The 24,282-nt window shown below is 39.5% G+C and overlaps 1 protein-coding gene across 7 annotated transcripts in view; it reads left to right on the top strand.

Moving 5' to 3' along the window:
* The window catches only part of AVL9 (AVL9 cell migration associated), a 102,478-nt gene that overhangs the window by 66,562 nt on the left and 11,634 nt on the right, over window positions 1-24,282 (top strand). For 3 of the 7 annotated variants that reach the window (XM_074035252.1, XM_005549830.5, XM_074035253.1), the window contains exons 6-13: window positions 458-524; window positions 1,985-2,025; window positions 2,815-2,853; window positions 6,074-6,143; window positions 6,449-6,984; window positions 17,559-17,693; window positions 20,140-20,359; window positions 22,910-23,027. In XM_074035252.1, the coding sequence (XP_073891353.1) occupies window positions 473-524; window positions 1,985-2,025; window positions 2,815-2,853; window positions 6,074-6,143; window positions 6,449-6,984; window positions 17,559-17,693; window positions 20,140-20,359; window positions 22,910-23,027 (1,211 nt within the window). In that variant the 5' untranslated portion in view covers window positions 458-472. Of the gene's footprint in view, window positions 1-457; window positions 525-1,984; window positions 2,026-2,814; window positions 2,854-6,073; window positions 6,144-6,448; window positions 6,985-11,024; window positions 11,740-17,558; window positions 17,706-20,139; window positions 20,360-22,909; window positions 23,028-24,282 lie in introns of those variants that run through there. The other 4 variants (XM_074035251.1, XM_015447540.4, XM_074035250.1 and 1 more) reach the window with 2 other exon arrangements.

Here is a 24,282-nt window from a genome sequence, read left to right as displayed (position 1 = left end):
TCCTAGCTCCCAATACATAGACCAGAAAAACCACATGATTATTTTATCGAAAATGGATAGCATGTTTTCCTCAATGCCACCATTCATGTAAAGAATATGGATCTCTCATGGATTCTGGTGGGCATAGGACAGCTAGGGACTTAGCAAGGGGCAGAGGGAATTTACACTAGGAATTCATACCACTATGTGAATGAGACATGCTTTAAAATGTAGAGGGAGAAAGGAATACCCTGAGTAGTTTTTCATACTCACTGCCCACATCTCTTCTGATACTGCTCATATCCAGAAGAGAAGAAATGAGAACTGGCAAGGTTGCAGAGAGGCTTGTTTTTAAATTTAGCGCCTAGCAGAACAAACTGCCTCAATTAAGAAACCAACTATTTTTTCTGATCAATATATTTCTAATTCAGATCTAAAATGATAGTAAAATGTGCTAAGTTCAATCTATATTTTATAGGAACTTTATGAACATATGAATAGTTCTTTGGGAGGTGCTTCATTAGAAGGATCCCAAGTATATCTTGGTAAGTTAACTGACTTACAAGTTAAAAGAGATTCCTTCATTTCTATTTGTTTAGCAAAGTGAGTTGCATGTAAAACTTTCATTAGAATTACATCTCTATATGGGATCTAAATTCTTCAACATTTGATGCTGTTTCTTCCTTAAGTATCTTCTTAGCCAGTGTTTATGCTGAGAAGAGTATTAGAACATACCAGATTTACAACTGTTAATGTACAAGGTAAATCAAGGTAAATTTCTGCGTTTTTTTTTTTTTTTTTTTTTTTGAGACAAACTACCTCAATTATCAATGAAAATGGACAGCATTTTCTCACCCAGGCTGGAGTGCAGTGGTGTGATCATGGCTTACTGCAGCCTTGACCTCCTGGGCTCAAGCAATTCTCCTGCCACAGCCTCCTGAGTAGCTGGGACCACAGGTGCATGCCACCACTCCCAGCTAGTCATTTTTTTGTTTGTTTTGGGTTTTGTTTTGTTTTGTTTTGTAGAGACAAGGTGTCCCTATGGTGCCCAGGCTGGAATTTCTACCTTGTAGGATAGTAATGGAAGTTTTTTATTGTTTTTTCTTTTCCTTGCATTAATGCTGACCAGCTTAATTCCCTGTCGTAACAGATGAAGCAAAAAGATGCTCAGCTCTTTCCTGTTCTAAGATTCTTCGGGTTAGGGATTTGTGTTTAATTTATACTATCTTGACAACCCAGAATATCCATTGGTAGCCAAGGTATTCAATGGGCAACTCAATAAATATCCATTTTGTGATTAAAACTTTTTAATCACATAGTGGTTTATGCTCACTCAATTCCAATTTCAGCATGCAGTTGCCAACTGCAGTTTACGATTGCAATCCTCTGTGTAATGCAAACTATTGTTCTGCATAATATGAGGTCCTATTCTGAGAACATATTTTCTCTAAATTATTTTCTCTTGTACTGTGTTGTTTCAGGCAGATGATAGAAAAGACTGTTTCAGAAATAACAGCGTATGAAGTGCCATGACCAAAAACCTTGTTTAATCATTGATTGCCACTATAATATAAGCTATATCATTTCTAAACTTGTATAGTTTATGTTTGTAGAATGGGGAAATGTGTTAGACCTGCACTGTCCAAAACAGTAGCTACTAGCCACCTATAGCTGTCTATATTTAGATTAAAATTAATAAAATTTTAATAAAACTTAAGTCAGTTTGTCTCAGTTACTCATGCCACATTTCAATTGCTCAGTAGCCGCATGTGATTACTGTATTGGACAAGACAGGTTTAAAATATTTTCATCCTTGCAGAAAGTTGTACTGAACAGCACTGTATATGAGTATATGTGTACCTAATCAAACATTACATAAATATTTGAATATTTGCATATTCCTGCCTTTGTTTTTAATCTTTCTTTCCGTTAAGGGGAAAATAACGTTTCTTCAGTAAAAACATTACATTGTAGCCACAGTTTAGCTTTTTTATTAACATTGTAGGTCTGTCACCTCGAGATCTTGTCCTTCATTTTCGACACAAGGTATAGTACCTTATTTAAATAAATTTATGATGTACAGTACTAAAATGGCCAACACTGTTCTTAGTGTGCACATTTAACTGCCAAATTCAGTGTGCTAAATTGAATGCAGATTGTGGCATACCATGCTTTAGTTCTTCTAAGATGTGCTTGGCCTTATAACTATACAAAATTAAAAGTATTGGTAGTCCTTGTATTATAGAAATTTAAAAGAGCACAAATACTGTTTACTTCTTTGCAGGATAGGGTAATTTTTTCTATTGTTTTTGCAATTTCATCTATCATGAGATTAGAGTGGAAAGAAACATGGTTTGATCTTGCAGAATATTTTATATGTTGCCCTGAGAATGGAGCATTTTTCAGTAAAACATATACATCCCTATACCTTCTGATGTTTATTATTAAAGCAGATGTTGACTAGGATATAAACACAGATTATCCGTTTAACAAACATTTACTGAGCACCTGCTTTGTGAACACTCTGGACATCCAGAAGTAAATTATTTATTTAAAGAGCAGGGTCCCCTTTAAAGAGCTTACAGATACTTCAATCAAAGATGGTACCACCCCTTCAAGAAAAAATCATTTCAGTTAGAGATTTAAGTGATTCTCACATTTAAGAGTACACAGGTAATGTTTCACTTCTCAGTATAAGTTCATAATTTTTCATGTACTTTTTAAAGTGCTGTATTTAGTATTAATGATTATGGTTATGTTTTAGGAGGGGAAAAGATGAATTACAGACTTCAGTTTCTCATTTCAATACAACATTTTTTTTTTCCCCTTTTGCAGGTCTTAATCCTATTTAAGCTAATTCTTCTTGAAAAAAAGGTATGATCCTAAGGGATGAAAGGAAAGATGCAGTATTTAACTTTTATTGACTTTTTTTTTTACATTATTTCATAAAATTGAAACTAATGATAAAGTATTAAGATACTTTTTGCCTATCATTGTGGTGAGCTGAAGCACATTTTCTTGTTCTCTGCCATAGAAATATAAATTCGGGGCTGGGCGCGGTGGCTCAAGCCCGTAATCCCAGCACTTTGGGAGGCCGAGACAGGTGGATCACGATGTCAGGAGATCGAGGCCATCCTGGCTAACACGGTGAAACCCCGTCTCTACTAAAAAATACAAAAAAAAACTAGCCGGGCGAGGTGGCGGGCGCCTGTAGTCCCAGCTACTCGGGAGGCTGAGGTAGGAGAATGGCGTGAACCCGGGAGGCGGAGCTTGCAGTGAGCTGAGATCCGGCCACTGCACTCCAGCCTGGGCTACAGAGCGAGACTCCGACTCAAAAAAAAAAAAAGAAATATAAATTCATGCAGCTTTTCTGGAGGTAACAGAAAACTCAATTTTAAACTGACTTTAAATAAAAAGGACGTGTTGTTGGCTCACTTTAGATTTCAGGGTTGTGTGACTCAGTGGCTCCATAGTGTAATTAAGTGCCTAGGTTTTTTTCCATCTCTTTGCTCTACAGTACACAGTGCTAGCTTCTTCCAGAGCCTAGTTTCCCTGGTAGTATAGGGAACTGCCGACAGTAATTGGGTTATTTGCTTCCTCAATCATAACTGCCGGCAGAAATAATACCTCCTCCTAAACAATCTAATAAGAATTTTTGACTGGGCACAGTGGCTCACACCTGTAATGCTAGTACTTTGGGAGGCTGAAGCAGGAGGATCACTTGTGCTCAGGAGTTTGAGACCAGCCTGGTATACATGGTGAAAGAAACCCCATCTCTACAAAATATACAAAACTTAGCTGGGTGTGGTGGCATGTGCCTGTAGTCCCAGCTACTTGGGAGGCTGAGTTAGGAGGATGGCTTGAGCCTGGGAGGTGGAGATTACAGGGAGCTGAGATCGTGCCACTGCACTCCAGCCTGGGAATACAGCCACTGTCTCAAAAAATAACAATTAAAAAAATAATAATTCTTTCCTTCAATTTGTTTGGGCCTATTACAGGCCACACATGTGGCTACTCCTGTGGCCAAATACATGCTTGCCCTGATTGGCTTAAACTTGGGTTCCTGACCACTCCCTAATACAAAAGGATGGGTTTGCCATGATTGGCTTAGTCCCAAGGCCAAATCTGACCTACCAGCTATTGTTATACATAAAATTTTATTGGAAATCAGACCCATTTATTTACTTGCTGTTTATGGCTGCTTTCACACTGTGGTGGCAGAGTTGAGTAGTTGTGACAGACCATATGGCCCACCAAGCAAAAATATTTATCTGACCTTTTATAGGTATAAGGGTGAACTATATAAAAAGTTCACCAGCCTTTGGTTTAGACTAATCAGGAGCCATCCTTGGATCTGGGCCAGTTTTATATACCGTATTACTGTGCCTAGAGGAGTAGGGGTGGAAAGAATATTGGGGAGTCGACCATGCACAATATCCACTTTAGTTCACTACCTTAAAAATATTCCTTTGACCGAGTAATTCTCCTTTTAGAGATCTGTTTTCCAAAATTAATCTGAACTGGACACAAAGCTCTAAGAGAGTCTGTCACAGAATAATAAATTATAAGTGAATAACTATTAGTTTATCTTGTATGTTGTATATAATTTCAGACAATAAAAAAGATACTAAGATGTTTTTATTGTTTTAAAGATTTTCATGGCATGTTAAGTGAGAAAAGTTTGTCTACAACATATCAAGCCCATGATCCCAATTTTATAAATGAATATATATTAATTGAAAAGGGACTGGAAGTAAAGGTATCAGCCTAGTTTGGCAAGAACATAGGTTATTTTTTTAAAGGAAATTTTTTTCTGTATCCTATTTTTCTGTAAGAAATATATATTCCTTCAGGCTGGGCATGGTGGCTCACGCCTGTAATCTCAGCACTTTGGGAGACTAAGGTGGGCAGATCACTTGAGGTCAGGAGTTTGAGAACATCCTGGCCAACATGGTGAAACCCCATCTCTGCTAAAAATACAAAAATTAGCCAGGCATGGTGGCAGATGCCTGTAGTCCCAGCTACTCGGGAGGCTGAGGCAGGAGAATTGCTTGAACCCGGGAGGCAGAGGTTGCAGTGAGCCAAGATCGCACCACTGCACTCTAGCCTGGGTGACAGAGCGAGACTCCATCTCAAAATAAATAAATGAATGAATGAATGAGTATTCCTTCAAACAGAAAAAAAGATAGTTTTTTTTTTTAAAATTAACCCAACATACTAGTGTGTTGTTTCAAAAATTTTTATTTAATTTCTAAAATTGTAACAAAATATATGTAACATACAATTTATCATTGTAACCATTTTAAGGTATACAATTCAGTGGTATTAAGTACATTCATGTTATGCAGCCATCATCACCATCCAGCCACAGAACACTTTGAATTCCTTTTTATTTTTTGAGACAGGGTATAGCTCTGTCACCCAGGCTAGAGTGCAGTGGTGCGATCTCGGCTCACTGTAACCTCCACCTCCCGGGTTCAAGCAATTCTCCTGCCTCAGCCTCCTGAGTAGCTGAGATTACAGGTGCGCACTACCATGCCTGGCTAATTTTTGTATTTTTAGTAGAGGCAGGGTTTCAGCATGTTGGTCAGGCTGGTCTCAATCTCCTGACCTTGTCATCTGCCCGCCTTGGCCTCCCAAAGAGCTGGGATTACGGGTATGAGCCAGCTACCACGCCTGGCAGCTGTTATTTTTTTATTTTTTATTTTTATTTTTATAAGACAGAGTCTCACTGTCTAGCCAGGCTGGAGTGCAGTGGCGTGATCTCGGCTCACTGCAACTCTGCCTTCTGGGTTTAAGTGATTCTCCTGCCCCAGCCTCCCAACTAGCTGGGACCACAGGCGTGCACCACCTCCCCGGCTAAGTTTTTGTATTTTAGTAGAGATGGGGTTTCACCCTGTTAGCCAGGATGGTCTCCATCTCCTGACCTTGTGATCCACCCACCCCAGCCTCCCAAAGTGCTGGGATTACAGGCATGAGCCACTGCACCCAGCCAGCTATTACTCTTATATAAATAATTTTTCCCTCTCTTTTATTTGTTATTATGGATGGCTTCATGGGTTTTCTAATTTGATTTTGATTGACTCCATTCCAGGTTCTTTTTTATATTTCTCCAGTGAATAAATTGGTGGGTGCACTGATGACTGTGTTATCCCTTTTTCCAGGTAAGAAAACAGCAGTATCTACTCTTTCTTTTGTTTAACTTGTACTGGAACCTAAACTTTTAGAAATAACGTTTCAAAGATAAATTCATTAGGGTTATCCTTTCTATTTTAATATGACATTTGCTTTTTGGAAATAGGTTTCTCTCTTTTGTCTGGGTTTCTTTCTGTTCTTTTTGTTTTTAATTAAAATGTGTAAAAGCATAGCTTATTAAATTTTATAGGAGAGTCTACTAATAAAATATATAGCTCTTAGGTTCTTCCATATTATTATAAGCCAAGCTGTTCTTTAATATTGCATATTTTAGGCATGATTGAACATGGTCTCAGTGACTGTTCTCAGTATAGACCCCGGAAGAGTATGTCTGAAGATGGTGGACTTCAGGAAAGTAACCCATGTGCAGATGATTTTAATTCTGCATCCACTTCTGATGTTTCACATACCAACTTGGGAACTGTCAGGAAAGTCATGGCAGGAAACCATGGAGAAGATGCTGCCATGAAGACTGAAGAATCTTTGTTCCAAGTGGAAGACAGCAGCAAAGGGCAGGAACACAATGATAACAATCAATATTTGAAACCTCCATCTCGCCCATCTCCAGATTCTTCAGAAAGTGACTGGGAAACTTTGGATCCTAGTGTCTTAGAGGACCCCAACTTGAAAGAAAGGGAACAGCTGGGATCAGACCAGACAAATTTGTTTCCAAAGGACTCTGTCCCCTCAGAAAGTCTTCCAATTACTGTACAACCTCAAGCTAATACGGGACAGGTAGTCCTGATACCAGGGCTCATTTCAGGTTTGGAAGAGGATCAGTATGGCATGCCCCTGGCCATCTTCACAAAGGTAAAGTGCAATATTTTTTACCGAATTCCTTAAAGAATTTGAAAAATCCTTTTAGAGTTTAACTTTTGAACTTTTGGTATTCAACGCATTTTCAGATAGAAAATTTTCCTTGAAAACTGTAAAATATATACCAGATATATAGTACTGTGGCATCTGTGACCATAGTATAAGTCTATAGGGAAGTATATAGGGGATTTTGATTGGTAAATGTTTTGCAACTTAGTAGATATGAGTCATATTCACAATCAGTCTCTTGGGTCTATTTTTAATTATTCAGGTTTCTCCTTAAAAAAAGAATTAAGGAAGTTCAGACAGCCTTGATTGCGCTCAATAAATACAGGCACACCTTGGAGATACTATGGTTCAGTTACAGAACACTGTGATAAAACGAGTCTCAGGAATTTTTTTGTTTCCAAAACTTTGAGAGGCTGAGGCCGGAGGATCACTTGAGGCCAGGAGTTTGATTAGACAGATGTGGTAACTCACACCTATGGTCCCAGCTACTTGGGAGGCTGAGGTTAGCAGGCTCGGTTGAGCCCTGGAGGTTGAGGCTAAAGTGAGCTGTGATTACGCCACTGCACTCCAGACTGGGCGACAGAGGGAGACTCTATTATTTTTTAAATAGTAAATGTTTATTATTTAAAATTTAATAATTATTTTAAAAACACAACAAAGTGAATAAAACTTAATAATTATGTTAAAAGCACAATAAAGTGAAATACAATTAATTATTAAATCATTAATTTTAAATTTATTTAAATATAAATGAATAAAAATCCTTAAATATAAATGAATAAAAATCCTTTGTTGTCATTTCAACAACATTCACCACATCTTCTTCACTAGCAGCAGACTCCATCACAAGAAACCACTCTCCTTATCCCTAAGCAGCAGCTCCTCATCCGTTCAAGTTGATCAGCAGATTGCAGCAATTCAGTCATATTTTCAGATTCCACTTCTAATTCTAATTTTCTTGCTGTTTCCACCAAATCTCCCCCAAGGTCTTGAACCCCTCAAAGTTATTCATGAGAGTGGTATCAACTTCTTCCAAACTCCTGTTAATATTGATATTTTGACCTCTTCCTGTGAATCACAAATGTTCTTAATGGCATCTAGAGTAACAAATCTTTTCCAGAAGACTTTCAATTTACTTTGCCCAGATCCATCAAAGGAATCACTATCCATGGCAGCTATAGCCTTATGAAATGTGTTTCTTAAATAATAAGATTTGAAAATTAAAATGACTCCTTGATCCATGGGCTCCAAAATGAATGTTGTGTTCATAAGCATGAAGAAAACATTAATCTCCTTGTACATCTTCATTAGAGCCCTTAGATGACCAGGTGCATTGTCAATGAGCAGTAATATTTTGAAAGGAATCTTTTTTTATTTTCTTCTGTGTAGTAGGTCTCAACAGTGGCCTTAAATATACAGTAAACCATGCCATAAAGAGATGTGCTATCATCCAGGCTTTGTTGTTCCATTCTAGAGCACAGGCAGCAGATTTAGCATAACTCTGAAGGGCCCTAGGATTTGGGGAATGGTAAATGATCATTGGCTTCAACTTAAAGTCACCAGCTGCATTAGCCCCCAGTAAGAGTCACCTTGTCCTTTGAAGCTTTGAAGCCAGGCATTGACTTCTTCCCTACCTACAAAAGTCCTAGATGGCATCTTCTTCCAGTAGAAAGCTGTTTTGTCTTTATTGAAAATCTGTTGTATTCAAAATCATCAATGACCTTAGCTAGATCTTCTGAATAACTTGCTATAGCTTCTCCATCAGCACTTGCTGTTTCACCTTGCACTTTTATGTTATAGAGACGGCTTCTTAAACATGGTGAGCTAACTCTGCTGGCTTCATACTTCTGCATCTCCTCACCTCTCTCGGCTTTCATATAATTGAGGAGAATTAAGGCCTTGCTGTAGATTAGGCTTTGGCTTAAGGGAATGTTCTCTTTGGTTTGATCTTCTATCCAGACCACTCAATCAAACTTTCTGCATATCAGCAATAAGGCTGTTGTTTCACTTTCTTATCATTTGTGTGTTCACTGGTTAAAAAAAAAAAACACACACTTTTAGTAGCACTTTTAATTTCCTTCAAAAACTTTTCTTTTGCATCGACAACTTGGCTAACTGGTGCAAGAGGCATAGATTTCTGTCTCAGCTTTCGACTTGCCTTCTTTACTAAACTTAATCATTTTTAGCTTTTGATTTCAAATAAGATGTGAGACTTTTCCTTTTACTTAAACACTTAGAGGCCATTGTAGGGTTGTTAATTGGCCTAATTTAAATATTGCTGCATCTCAGGGGATACGGAGGTCTGAGGAGAGGGGAAGAGACAGGAATGGCCAGTCAGTGGAGAAGTCAGAACACACACAGCATTTATTAAATTTGCTGTCTATGTGGGTGTGGTTCATGTCACCTCAAAACAATGACAATAGTAACATCAAAGATCACGGATCACAGATCAGCGTAAGAAACACAATAATAAGGAAAATGTGTGAGATATTGTGAGAATTACCAAAATGTGACAGAGGCAGGGAAGTGAGCACAGGCTGTTGGAAAACTAGATGATGGTTGCAGGGTTGCCATAAACCTTCAGTTTAGAAAAAGCACAATTAAATGAAGTACAATAAAAAGAGTTGCCTATATATATCAAAATACTACAATTTTAAAAGAGAAAAGCTTAGATGTCTAACTTATATCACTTACAAGTGAGGAAAGTTATAACTAATAAATAAGTATACATATATATTTACTAAGTATACTTAATACATACACTTATTAAGTGTACTTATATTAGTAAAGTTCATTTGAATATAACAGTGTTTTGGCTAATTGTTCTAACACTTTTTTAATCTTTTTATAAAAACCAGAATGTATTTGAATTTTTTAATGACTTAAACACAATATAGTAAATCAAATTGAATCTTTAATTCACAGTCTTCTCAGGATATCATTTCTTAATGTCAGTAATGCATTAAGATGAAGCAGTCAACTTCACTGGGTCAAAAGTTACACTGGACTGGACATAGTGTCTCACACCTGTAATCCCAGCACTTTGGGAGGCCGAGGCAGGGAGGATTGCTTGAAACCAGAATCTAGAAACCAGCCTGTGCAACAAAGCAAGACCTCATCTCTACGAAAAAGTAAAATAAATTATCTGGACACGGTGGCATATGACTATAGTCACAGTTACTTGGGAGGCTGAGGCAAGAGGATCTCTTGAACCCAGGACTTTGAGGCTGCTGTGAGCCATGACTGTGCCACTGCACTCCAGTCTGAGCTTCAGAGTTTAGAGTAAGACCCTGTCTCTATATAAAAATAAACAAAGTTACACTGATGCTGAGACATATTCTGGAAGCTACATTGTTTGGATGTTTTTTTCATCCTTTGCAGAAAAACTTTTATTGCTATTTGTGAATTTTCAAAGTAGAGCAGAAAAAAAATTTTTTTTAATTTCTTATTCTACAAGTACAGTTATCCCTCATTATTCATGGGGGATTAGTTCCAGGAACTTACCCCATACCAAAATTCGAGAATGTTCAAGTCACTTACATAGAGTGGCATAATGTTTGCATATGACCTGTGTACATCTTCCCACATATGGTTTTTCTTTTTTTTTTTTTTTTTTGAGACAAAGTCTTGCTCTGTCCCCCAGGCTGGAGTGCAGTGGCATGATCTCAGCTCACTGCAACCTCCACCTCCCAGGTTGAAGCGATTCTTCTGCCTCAGCCTCCCGAGTAGCTGGGACTACAGGCGCCCATCACTATGCCCAGCTGATTTTTGTATTTTTAGTAGAGACAGGGTTTCACTATGTTGACCAGGCTGGTCTCAGACTCCTGATCTCAGGTGATCTGCCCACCTTGGCCTCCCAAAGTGCTGGGATTACAGGCATGAGCCACTGTGCCCAGCCTCTCCCGTATCCTTTAAATCACCTCTAGATTATTTATAATACCTAATGCAATGTAAATGCTATGTGAATAGTTACTATGCTAGGGTTAATTTTGTATTATTATTTTTCTCAATATTTTTAATCCAAGGTCGGTTGAATCTGGTATGTGGAACCCATGGATGTGGAGAACCAACTGTATTTATTGCCCTTCCATGAGCCAGACACCATACTAGATTCTGAATTCTTGTCATCTGTGATCTTGCAGTCTACCATGAAAGGCAGATGTACCACCTTTTCAGTTACTAGAACAAAGTATTCTGTTTTTCCCTCAATACTGTCTGGTATTTATGAAGTAAAACTTTATGTGGAAAAGAAAGATGGGTAATGTTGGCTTGAACAATGTATTTATTTCCTCTCCTATATTATTTGATAAATTATTTCTGGGTTTACCCAACTTTGCAAAAATGTACTTGCCCAGAGTCATTGTTGGTGAATAGTTAATAGAGAATGCCATCTTTGTTCATTTTGTAACTTGCTTGGGATTCTGAAATTATCTTAACTGATTCCACGATTAAACCAATGCAAAACTGGAATTTAAGAACTTGGGGAGAAAACTTGGGTTTCTCAGACTACTGGTAAAGCAAGTAGCCACAAATTGTGGGCGTTCTGAGCTGTGTTATGACTTCCTATACCTTTCAGAGCCCTGACTTTGCTGTTTCACCCACCTGCCCTCTAATTTTTACTATTGTGAAGATATCAAGAGAGAAATTAACTGGAGAGGGATTTTGGTTTTGTCAGGTTGCTGACAAAGCAATTTAAAGATGTATTTTGCGTCTTGTCAATAAAGCATGTTTAGCGGAGTATTAGATTTGTGTGCTGTATACAGTATCAGTATTAAATATATGATGGGCTTACTAACGTCCCTATAAAATATTTGTCTTTTTGGTTTTATGTTTTTTGAGTGTTTGGATGAAAATCTAATTTCTTTAATCACAGTTTTAAATGGCAATGCTGACTTTTTCATGTCAGTAACTTTGGAATATGAAATATTCTTAAAACCAAATTGTCTTTAGGCTTTTTTCTCTTGAAGATCTTAAAATCCTTGTACAGAATGAATTAGGTTAGCAAAACATTTTGAAAAGTAATTTTAGAAATAGCTGGAGAGATGCCTGGGTGCCTGGGGAATATTGCTGAAGTAGAGTAGTTATCATATAAATAAATGGAAACAAATTTCTACACAATAAAACAATTATTTACGGAAGAAAGTCTCCAGTTCCCCGACTTTCTAGTCCTCTCTCTGGTACATGAACTTGCCTGAGGTTGATGCCTTTCATGTCAGTTTCAGAGAGGAGGCTTACTATGTAAATGCTGTGGATACTAGCTTCTAAAATATATTTGCACCTTTCCTGAGAGCTGATTCAGGAAGTGTAGAGAAGAAATGGGTGCTAAGGAAGAAGAGGGGCTGGAGGCAGCTGTGGGGTAGGCTTCCCATAGGGTGATGGGAAGGTAACTGGGACACTGAAGGAGAAGTAGGAAATTAGAGGATGATTTGGGCCTGTGTAGTATTTATGCTCTGCTGCTCCATCACTTTCTAACCAGAGAAACATTGAAGGGGAAGGAGGGAAGTGGAAAAAAAGATAAAGAGGAAGATACAGTAGCTATTTTCTGATGTGAAAAGACAATCCTGAGGGCTTTTCTTCCATTCTTCCCTGATTTTAAGTCTTCCCATCTTGTTACTGAAAGTGTTCTGGAATTGGCTGCACTTTGGAGCAAAGTAGTTAATGGAGGACTGGCCAGAAACGACTGGAGCCCTTGGAGCTCGGACTCTCACCTGCCTTAATCTCACGCATCAGCTTTCTCCCTCTTCTAGTTATGAGATTTTTGCCATTATTCAGTAAAATTAGTTGAGTCACTATAATGGAACTCTATTTAGAAATAACCTCAATGCGACCAGGCTCGGTGGCTCAGGCCTGTAATCCCAGCATTTTGAGAGGCCAAGGTGGGCGGATCACCTGAGATCGGGAGTTCAAGACCAGCCTGACCAACATGGAGAAACCCCGTCTCTACTAAAAATCAAAATTAGCTGGGTGTGGCGGTGCATGCCTGAAATCCCAGCTACTCGGGAGACTGAGGCAGGAGAATCGCTTGAATCTGGGAGGCAAAGGTTGCGATGAGTGGAGATCACGCCATTGCACTCCAGCCTGGGCAACAAGAGCGAAACTCCGTCTCAAAAAAAAAAAAAAAAGAAAGAAAGAAAGAAATTACCTCAATGCAATTATTGTCGATTAAAAAACTTTGAAACAGCCAAGGCAGAAGAATCACTTGAGCTCAGGAATTTGAGACCAGCCTGAGCAACATAGTGAGACCTCAACTCTACTAAGTAAAAATTAAAAGATTAGCTGGGGCCAGGTGCGGTGGCTCATGCCTGTAATCCCAGCACTTTGGGAGGCCCAGGCAGGTGGATCACCTGAAGTCAAGAGATCAAGACCATTCGGGCCAACATGGTGAAACCCCATCTCTACTAAAAATACAAAAATTAGCTGGGCATGGTGGCACGCACCTGTATTCCCAGCTACTCAGGCTGCTGAGGCAGGAGAATCGCTTGAACCCAAGAGGCGAAGGTTACAGTGAGCCGAGATCCTGCCACTGCACTCCAAAAAAAAAAAAGAAAGAAATTAGCCAGGTGTGGGGGCATGTGCCAGTAGTCCCAGCTACTTGGAAGGCTGAGGTGGGAGGATCACTTGAGCCCAGGAGGTCAAGACTGCAGTGATCCATGGTCATGCCACTGCACTCCTGCCTGGGCAAAAGACCAAGACCTCATCTTAACAAATAATTATTATTTTTTTTAATCTTTTTTTTTTTTTTTTTGGAGACGGTCTCACCACTCTTGCCCAGCCTGGAATACAGTGGTGCAATCTCGGCTCACTGTAACCTCCACCTCCCGTGTTCAAGCGATCCTCCCACTGCAGCCTCCCAAGTAGCTGGGACCACAGGCGCTTGCCACCATGCCCAGCTAATTTTTTGTAGAGATGGGGTTTCATCATATTGTTCAGGCTGGTCTTGAACTCCTGAGCTCAAGCAGTTTGCCCGCCTTAGCCTTCCAAGTAGCTGGGACTACAGGTGTGAGCTACCACACCCAGCTAAAATAATAATGTTTAAGGCTAGTCAAATGAAGCACTGGAGGTCGAGAATAAAAATAGAATTGTTTTCAATTTTAATTTTTTAAAAAGTTACCTCAACCTGTAGCCAAATAAATGTGACTTTTGGCCAGGCGCGGTGGCTCACGCCTGTAATCTCAACACTTTGGGAGGCTGAGGCCGGTGGATCACAAGGTCAGGAGATCGAGACCATCCTGGCTAATATGGTGAAACCCTGTCTCTACTAAAAATACAACAACAACAAAAAAAATTAGCCAGGCGTGGTGGTGGGCACCTGTAGTCCCAGCTACTCGGGAGGCTGAGGCAGGAGAATGGCGTGAACACGGGAGGCGGAGCTTGCAGTGACCCGAGATCTCGCCAGTGCACTCCAGCCTGGGGGACACAGCGAGACTCCATCTCAAAAAAAAAAAAAAAAAAGAAATTACTTTTAGTGTTTGAGAGATAGGGAAGATTATTTCATATTATTTCATTATGTAGGAGGATAGGTGCTGCGTTTTAAAACTTTTTTAAAGAGCAGTAGCCATTTCTTTGTTTGGCTTTTATTGTATCTGGTACTCTTTAAAAAAAACACACAATTGCCTCCCCCAAAAGATGACTTAATTTGGAATTCCCTTAAGTTTCATTTTATTTGTAACTTTGTTTGTTTATTTTTGAGACAGAGTTTTGCTTTTCACCCAGGCTGGAGAGCAGTGGTGTGATCTCAGCTCACTGCAGCCTTGACCTCCTAGGCTCAAGGGATCCTCCCACCTCAGTCTCCTGAGTAGCTGGGACCACAGATGCGGGCCACCATACCCAGCTAATTTTTGTATTATTGGTAGAAATGGAGTTTCACCGTGTTGCTCAGGCTGGTCTCAAACTCCTGAGCTCAAGCAGTCTGTCCCCCTTGGCCTCCCAAAGTGCTGGGATTACAGACATGAGCCACCACACCCAGCAAGTAATGCTACAATTTTAAAGCTATTTTGAACTATTTTAAATACTTTTATAAATATGTAATGCTTCCACATAGTTCAATATTTGAAAGATTCCGAAGCATCGCTAATAAAAAGTCTCCCTTCCATTCCATCCCCTGCTATCCAGCAGCCCTCTCCAGTGGCAGCCAACATTGTCACTGTCTTATCTTTCCTTCTGGGGGTATTCTATGCAGAAACAAATGCATATTTCCCCTCCCTTTTTACAAATGGCAGCAGAATGTGCCCATTTTTGCCCTTTATTTTTTAATTTAATTATTTATTTATTTATTTTGACACAGTTTTGCTCTTGTCACCCAGGCTGGAGTGCCGTGGTATGATCTCAGCTCACTGCAGCCTCCACCTCCTGGTCTTTTCAAGCGATTCTCCTGCCTCAGCCTCTTGAGTAGTTGGGATTACAGGCACCCACCACCACGCCCAGCTCATTTTTATATTTTTAGTAGAGACAGGATTTCACCATGTTGGTCAGGCTGGTCTCAAACTCCTGACCTCAGATGATCTGTCCTCTTCAGCCTCCCAAAGTGCTGGGATTACAGGTGTGAGCCATCGCACCCGGCCCTTTTTTAAATTTCATTTTTATTTTTTCTAGAGACAGTGTCTTACTATGCTGCCCGGCCATTCTCGAACTCCTGGGCTCAAGCAGTCCTCCCACTCTGGCCTCCCAAAGTGCTAGGATTACAGGTGTGAGTCATCATGCCCAGCTCGCTTATTCTTTTGTTACATCATATTCTTTTATTATTATTATTTTATTTTGAGATAGAGTCTTACTCTGTCGCCCAGGCTGGAGTACAATGGTGCTATCTTGGCTCACTGCAACCTCCACCTCCTGGGTTTAAGCGATTCTCCTGCCTCAGACTCCCAAGTAACTGGGATTACAGGTGCCCACCACCATGCCTGGCTAATTTTTGAATTTTTAGTAGAGACAGGGTTTCAGCATGTTGGCCAGGCTGGTCTCGAACTCCTGACCTCAAGTGATCTGCCTGCCTCAGCCTCCCAAAGTGCTGGGATTACAGGCATGAGCCACCACGTCCAGCCCATAATATTCTTTGGAGACGAACATCATCGCTTTTAATGGCTGCAGGTTCATTGTATGGATGAACATTTATTAGTCCCCTATTCATGAACAGTTTGGATTTGAGTTTTTTGATATTGCATTTATTTTCATAAATATAATATCACACATGATATAGTATTTGTAGGATACTGTAGGATAAATTACAAGCAGAATGCTGGGCCAAAAGGCATATATATTTAGAAATTTTAAAAGGATTTTTAAACATTTTTTAAAAGCTTCAACCTTATTTTTTTAAAACACACTTTTTAGTTTTGTTATTATTATGAAATATAATACTGATTCTGAATGAGGACCCTGGGTTGAGAACCTCTATACTGAGCATCTCTAATGCAAAGGCATGGATTTATTTTCGCTGCTTCTGTTAGTTAGGGTCTGATCAAGCAACAAAAGACATTTTCAAGAGTAAGAATATAACCAAATTACTAGACGTATATTCCAACTTTTGGAAGTCTTCCCTTTCATATTAACTATTTAACAACCACCTGTGAAGTTACACACAAAGCACTCTCCTAGTTGCCATAAAGAATATCAAGTTGCAAAGGGGCTATCCCCTGTCTTCAGAGAGATTTGTCTCATGATGTAAACACAACATTGTCCAGATGACGTAATTCTGTGTTTTAAAAAGTGATGAGATGTAAAAAAAATCTTACAGAACTTGAGGCTGAAAACAAGTTCAGGGGCTCAGTGAGTCTGTGTTCCTGGCTGTATGTACAAGTCATGCCACTTGTTGAAAACCTATTCTGATTTAGAATCTTGCAGCAGAAGTTGCGTATCTTCCTTCAGTGAAGCATTCCAGTGTTAGCACCTGCACTGTCAGGAAGTACGCCGGATTTTTTGTAGACTTAGACGCCTGCTGCAGTTTAGCAATTCCACTGCAATTTTTGGAGCAGTGCTGTTTTCAAATAAAATTCAAATGGAAATTAATTAAATACACAAATACTGCCAGTGTCATTTTTGCTTTAGATATTTAGTAGCAAATACCTTGAAATCTTTTTGCATGATTTGTAACATAGTACAGTATAACAAATGCTATGCAATACTTTGCTGTTCTCCTAATAGTGCTTCGGTGGTTATGTGCAGATGCATGTATTTTAAATTTTTATCAGCCTTCTACTACAAAACGTACTTATTAACAGGCTTAATGTTTCATTTCCTAAATGAAAAGGTTCAATTCATTAGTTACTGTAGAGGCTTTTAAATTGAATGAGAACAAAGTGATCAAGAAAGACAACCTTCATATTAAACCACCTTGCCAAGATTTGACCATTCATGGAGACAATTAGCTAATCATTAACTGGAATTACTGTAGTCAAGACTTGAAGTTCCCCTGGAATATTATTTTATTGAGTCAAAGATTAGCTGACTTACAGACAGGGCAAGAAAGAATGGAAGTTTCTTTTCCTACTGTTAGCCCTCTAAGTTTAAAGAGAAGGGTAACCTTTTACTTTTCTGATATTTTCTATTACTGTTCTAATTCATAGGGATATCTGTGTTTGCCTTACATGGCATTGCAGCAGCATCATCTTCTCTCTGATGTCACCGTTCGGGGGTTTGTTGCTGGAGCTACTAACATCCTTTTTCGACAACAGAAACACCTCAGTGATGCCATTGTGGAAGTACGTTTATGTGTGAGTGTGTGTATTTGGCCCTGCTCATCCCAGTTTTCCTTTCTTAACTACAATTATGAATATATAGTAACAACACTAGTAATGATAGTAACTGCATACTGCGTGCCATGTATTCTAAGTATTTTATGTGTATTAACTGGTCTAATTCTCATAAAAACAGTCAATAGAACTGTACTATCCACATTTTATACCTGCAGAGGCTAAGGAACAGAGAGATGAAGTGATTTGTACAATATCAAACAGCCAGTAAACGGGTAAACCAGGATTCCAACCTGGGCAACTGGGCCTACCACTACCTCACGATTTTTAACATGTGTGTGTTGTTTAAGTAATTTCAGTCCTTCTAGCCTGTTTAGAATGCTCTTGATACCAAGAAGGAAGCTAGGAATAAATATTTGACATCAATATATAAAAAATTTAAATCATTTATTTTACAACTAAAATAATCTCTTTTTTTCCTCTTTTTTTGTTATTTTGAGACACAGTTTTGTTCTTGTTGCCCAGGCTGGAGTGCAATGGCGCGATCTCAGCTCCATGCAACCTCCGCCTCCTGGGTTCAAGCAATTCTTCTACCTCAGCCTCCCAAGTAGGTTGGATTACAGGTGCCCGCCACCATGCTTTGCTAATTTTTTCTATTTTTAGTAGAGATTGGGTTTCACCATGTTGGCCAGGTTGGTCTTGAACTCCTGACCTCAGGTGATTCACCCACCTCAGCCTCCCTAAGTGCTGGGATTACAGGCGTAAGCCACCACGCCCAGCCTGAAATAATTTTTGAAAACTTTCATAAGGCTCGGCGCAGTGGCTCACACATGTAATCCCAGCACTTTGGGAGGCCGAGGTGGGTGGATCACCTGCGGTCAGGAGTTCAAGACCACCCTGGCCAACATGGTGAAACCCTGTGTCTACTAAAAATACCAAAAAATTAGCCAGACAGACATGGTGGTGTGTGCCTGTAGCCTCAGCTACTCGGGAGGGCAGGAGAATCGTTTGAACCTTGAAGGTGGAGGTTGCAGTGAGCCAAGATCGCACCACTGCACTCCAGCCTAGGTGACAGAGTGAGACCCTGTCTCTAAATAAATAAATTAATTAAATAAATAAATAAATGGCCAGGTGCAGTGGCTCAAGTCTGTAATCCCAGCACTTTGGGAGGCTGAGGTGGTGGATCATGAGGTCAGGAGTTTAAGACCAGCCTGGCCAACATGGTGAAACTCCGTCTCTACTAAAAATACAAAAATTAGCTGGGCATGGTGGCAGGTGCCTATAATCCCAGCTGCAGCTACTCGGGAGGCTGAGGCAGGAAAATCACTTGAACCTGGGCGGCAGAGTTTGCAGAGAGCCAAGATTGTGCCACTGCACTCCAGCTTAGGCGATGGAGTGAAACTCCGTCTCAAAAAAAAAAAAAAAATTCAGCCACACTAAGGTTTTTGTAGTTTCTGACAGAACATATGAAAACATGTTTCTTGGGCGAATGGTTATAATATAATGAAAGTTCAGGATTCAAAGATGTATTTATTATAATCCCAAATTTGAAGAAGAAAGAGTATATACATTTTCCAAGACAGGAGGATATGGATGGGAGAACCATGGAGCTGCTTCAACATTATTGGTTACATTCTAGTTCTGTAGTTGGTTGGTGGGTTCATAGGAATTTCTTTTATTATTATACTTCAAAACTAACCTGTAAGTTACATGTATTTTTTAGTATGCCAAATACTACATAATAAGATATTCTAAAGTATCTGGCTGGGCATGGTGGCTCACGCCTGTAATCCCAGCACTTTGGGAGGCCAAGGCGGGTGGATCACAAGGTCAGGAGGTTGAGACCATCCTGGCTAACACGGTGAAACCCCATCTCTACTACAAAATACAAAAAATTAGCCTGGCACAGTGGTGGGCGCCTGTAGTCCCAGCTACTCAGGAGGCTGAGGTAGGAGAACGGCATGAACCCGGGAAGCGGAGGTTGCAGTGAGCCGAGATTGCACCACTGCACTCCAGCCTGGGCAACAGAGCAAGGCTCCGTCTCAAAAAAAAAAAAAAAAAAAAAAAAAAAAACCAAGAATATTCTAAAATATCTGCACTCAAAAGAAAAAGTATTTAAGGAATTACACTTGTTAAATGTGTTCATTTCTGCTAGTGAAATAAAGGTGATTTTTACACGTATTTCTATGTTTTCCCAAATATTTGCAATCTATGTAATTTTATAGTTTAAAATACTACATTTATGTGTGTTATTTTCTAAAAACAGAAAGTGAACATTTTATAAATAGAAAGAAAACTTCAGTGTACAGACCTCTTTCTTAGACTCACCTTTTGAGAATGCTATTATTCATATTTTTTATTTCCAGCTCCACCTTCCCTGTAGTTACTCTGTAAAGTGTGGCATGGATGTCTGCGTGAATGCCCAGACTCTGACTTGTACCTGGATACCCTCTAGGTAGAAGAAGCTCTGATCCAGATCCATGATCCAGAACTCAGGAAGCTGCTTAACCCAACCACTGCAGACCTAAGGTTCGCAGATTACCTAGTGAGGCACGTGACTGAGAATCGGGATGACGTCTTCCTAGATGGCACAGGCTGGGAGGGAGGTGACGAATGGATCCGGGCCCAGTTTGCGGTCTACATTCATGCCCTGCTGGCTGCCACACTGCAATTAGGTAAGAAACCACGCAGAGCACACAGCTACTGTTTTATTATAATTTTTCATTTTGTAACATTTTTGAGGTTTTAGATTGCACAATAAATACATATTCCTTATATAAAAATTACCAGTTATTCCCTCACACAGAGATAGCCACTTTTAACATCTTGAGTACTTTATAGCCTTGCAGATCTTTTCCTATGCATGTATTTTGGATTTTGGTTTCATGGTACTTTTGGTGGTCCTTTTACAAAAATGGATCCCTTTATACGTGTTTTCTGAAACTTTTTATTACTTTATAATAGAAACATGTATCAACATAACATGAACATACATCATCACTTTTACATGGCTGCGTCGTATTCTGTGTTTGGCAGCTGTTTATGAATACTGTCTACATGTTTTTAAGATGTATAAAGGGAGAAAGAAGAATATAAAAAATAGACATCATTGAAAACCATGTTGTAAATGATTAAATCTTCAAATTTATAATCCATTCTAAAAAATATTATTATTCCTATTAAATGGTTAAAATGGGGCAGGTAAACATGGACTTACTCCTGCATTAAAACTCTCTCATTCCCCTTGGGAAAAAAATATATAAATAGTGAAAATGGAGCTCTACAATGAGATTTTCACATTGGACATTTGGCAAATATTCATTAGAGTTGTTAGAAATATGTTGAGCTTGTGTTTTTGTTTCAGTTAACCATTATTTTTTAAATTGTGATGAAATACACATAGCATAAAATTTACCATCTTTATGATTTTTAAATGTACAGCTCCACAGTGGCATTAGATACATTCACATTGTTGTATCAGTAGATTTTTTTAATCAACACCACCACCACCACCACCGCCGCCACATGCTCCCAGGTTAGTTGTTCACAGTGCGTATAAGGAGTTTTAAATTAGGTTTCAGGAGAGTTTTTCATTTGTAAAAGCTGAGGAACAAGTCCTCATTAGTTAATGGGATATTTTTAAATATTTGCCACCACTACCAGTATAGCAGCTGAGACACCAAAATTAAATCCTTTAACCCCAAATCATTCAGTAATCTAGAAAGAAAACTTCAGTCCCCACTGTCATGTAGCTTAATTAATTTGCTTTTTAAAAAATATTTGCCCAGGAGGCTGTAGGCACTGAATAATAGTAGCTCACTTTTTTTTTGAACGTTAAATATATGCAGGGACCAGTGTTCTGAGCACTTTACCTCTAGTAATTCATTTCATCCTCACAGCAATCCTGAAGGTAGGTACCTTGTCATCACCTTTTACAGAAGAGAAAATGAAGCTCACAGAGGTTAAATAGCTTGCTCATCCATCTGATAAGAGGCTTAGGCGGGATCTGATCCCAAACAGTTTGGCTTAGGCCCATATTCTTAACAAGTAACAAGGTCAAATGAGGAAATTCACCCCAATGAACTGCTTGAGTAACGTGTTCTTAGAACAACTTCTTTATGCTGTGTATGGAACTGTGTATCTCATTCATTTCCTTTCCTACCAACAAAAGGTTGTTTTCACTTTGTATTTCACCTTCAAAGCAAACAACATGCAATTAATATATGAAGTAATAGCCATTTTTATCAGTTCTCCAAACCATTTCTGATCTTCCAAGTGGAGGAAACACACATGGATACTTTCCCATGGTATTGATAAAGCTAAAAACTTTATCAGTTTTCTGTATATTCTTTTAAGTCTTTTTTTTTTTTTTTTTTTTTTTTGAGACAGAGTCTCACTCTTGTCGTCCAGTCTGGAGTGCTGTGGCGTGATCTTGGCTCACTGCAACCTCCATCTCCCAGTTTCAAGCGATTCTCTTGCCTCAGCCTCCTGAGTAGCTGGGACTACAGGTGCCCACCACCGCGCCCGGCTAATTTTTGTATTTTTGGTAGAGATGGGGTTTCGCCATGTCAGCCAGGCTGATCTCGAACTCCTGACCTCCGGTGATCTGCCCTGCTCGACCTTCCAAAGTGCTGGGATTACAGGCATGAGCCACCGTGCATGGCCTTTTTAAAGTGTTTTTGACAGTGAAATGCTAGGAAATTCAAGAATGAAACACCAAATAGACAAAGTCCAAAGAAGAGAACATCATGACTGAAAGAACCACTTTGTGTATTCATTCTTAATCTTTTTTTGTAGAAAAATGGCATTTATAAAAAAGTAGAAAGATATCCCAATTGCCTATGCCATGCATATAAACCAGTATATTTATTCACTGTCAAGCATACAGTTTTTGATTAATTAATAATACTGTCCTCATAATGGTAAGGAGAACATGGAAATATTTTGGAGTTGTAAGGAACCTTGGAAAATATCTGGCTCAACCCTCTTATTTTCCAGTTAGGAAAATGAAGTTCTGAGTGATTAAGTGACTTGCCAAAGGCCACATAGCTCCTTAACAGGATTTCTGGAACTAGACCCAAGTTTCCTGACATCTGGTAGGCTATCTCCCCCAAATATGGGAGGGCACGGGGATAAAGTCGTTCCTTTACCCTTTTTGGTTGTAGTCTTCACATCCCTGAATGGCTACAGCCCAGCTCAACTTCTTTCAAATATTTACTTGACAGATAATGAAAAGATACTATCGGACTATGGGACAACTTTTGTTACAGCATGGAAGAATACTCACAACTACAGGGTGTGGAACAGCAACAAGCATCCAGCACTTGCAGAAATAAATCCAAAGTAAGCGCATCCTCTGAAGACTGTAGTACATAATGGTTGGTTTACAAATGTCCAATACAAAGAAAAATCTATTTTAACTTTGATATTGTGAATATCTTCAAGAATCCCCTTAAGTAGGTCATAAAAAGGCTCCCAAATATAAAGAAACAGCTTAGAAACTGCTTCCATATTCAGATTGTTATACAAAAAGCATGAGCATTATGGGAAGCACTGACATTTCCCTGGCTCTCGATGTGATTCAGAGAGCAAGTCCCTGGCACTCGGTGATGCTCAGTACACAGTGATTCTTCTCTCTTTCCCTGGAGCTGTTCTTTACCAGAATGGTTCAACAAGATAGAATCCTAGTAGGAAATACCACTGGTTTACTGCATGCGTAAAACTAGGAGGCTATTTTAAAACATGACGTATGCGAAACCAATTAAAGTTAATATCTGGGGCTGGGCTCAAGCCTGTAATCCCAGCACTTTGGGAGGCCGAGGTGGGCAGATCACCTGAGATCGGGAGTTCAAGACCAGCCTGGCCAACATGCTGAAATCCCATCTCTACTAAAAATACAAAAAAATTAGCCAGATATGGTAGTGGGCGCCTGTAATCCCAGCTATTTGGGAGGCTGAGGCAGGAGAATCCCTTGAATCCAGGAGGTAGAGGTTGCAGTGAGCCGAGATCACGCCATTACACTCCATCCTGGATAACAAGAGGGAGACTTTGTCTCAAAAAAAAAAAAAAAAAAGTTAATATTTGGATTCCTGGATATATGGTCAGACCTGGTTTCCACATCAGGCTCTAAGGTTCAACAAAACTTAATACCTGCTGCAATACTGAATGTTGATGATGAAGGCTTTATCCCACATAGGCATAAAAGGCCGTTGATTAAAGCCATTATGAAACAATAACATTTGTGTGTGAATACAACAGAGAGCATCGAAGGAGATCAGTTGATACAGTGTATACAGGAACTTGTTTTCCAAATTAAAAGATAAGGCCTGGCGCAGTGGCTCACACCTGCAATCCCAGCACTTTGGGAGGCTGAGGCAGGTGGATCACAAGGTCAGGAGATCGAGACCATCCTGGCTAACGATGTGAAACCCTGTATCTACTAAAAATACAAAAAAATTAGCCACGCGTGGTGGCAGGCGCCTATAGTCCCAGCTACTTGGGAGGCTGGGGCAGGAGAATGACGTGAACCCGGGTGGAGCTTGCAGTGAGCTGAGATCGCGCCACTGCACTCCAGCCTGGCCGACAGAGCGAGACTCTG

This window comes from Macaca fascicularis, chromosome 3 (assembly GCF_037993035.2).
Source record: "Macaca fascicularis isolate 582-1 chromosome 3, T2T-MFA8v1.1".
NCBI lineage: Eukaryota > Metazoa > Chordata > Mammalia > Primates > Cercopithecidae > Macaca > Macaca fascicularis.
Note: the sequence above shows the minus strand (reverse complement) of the source record. Positions and strands in the feature narration are given on the sequence as shown.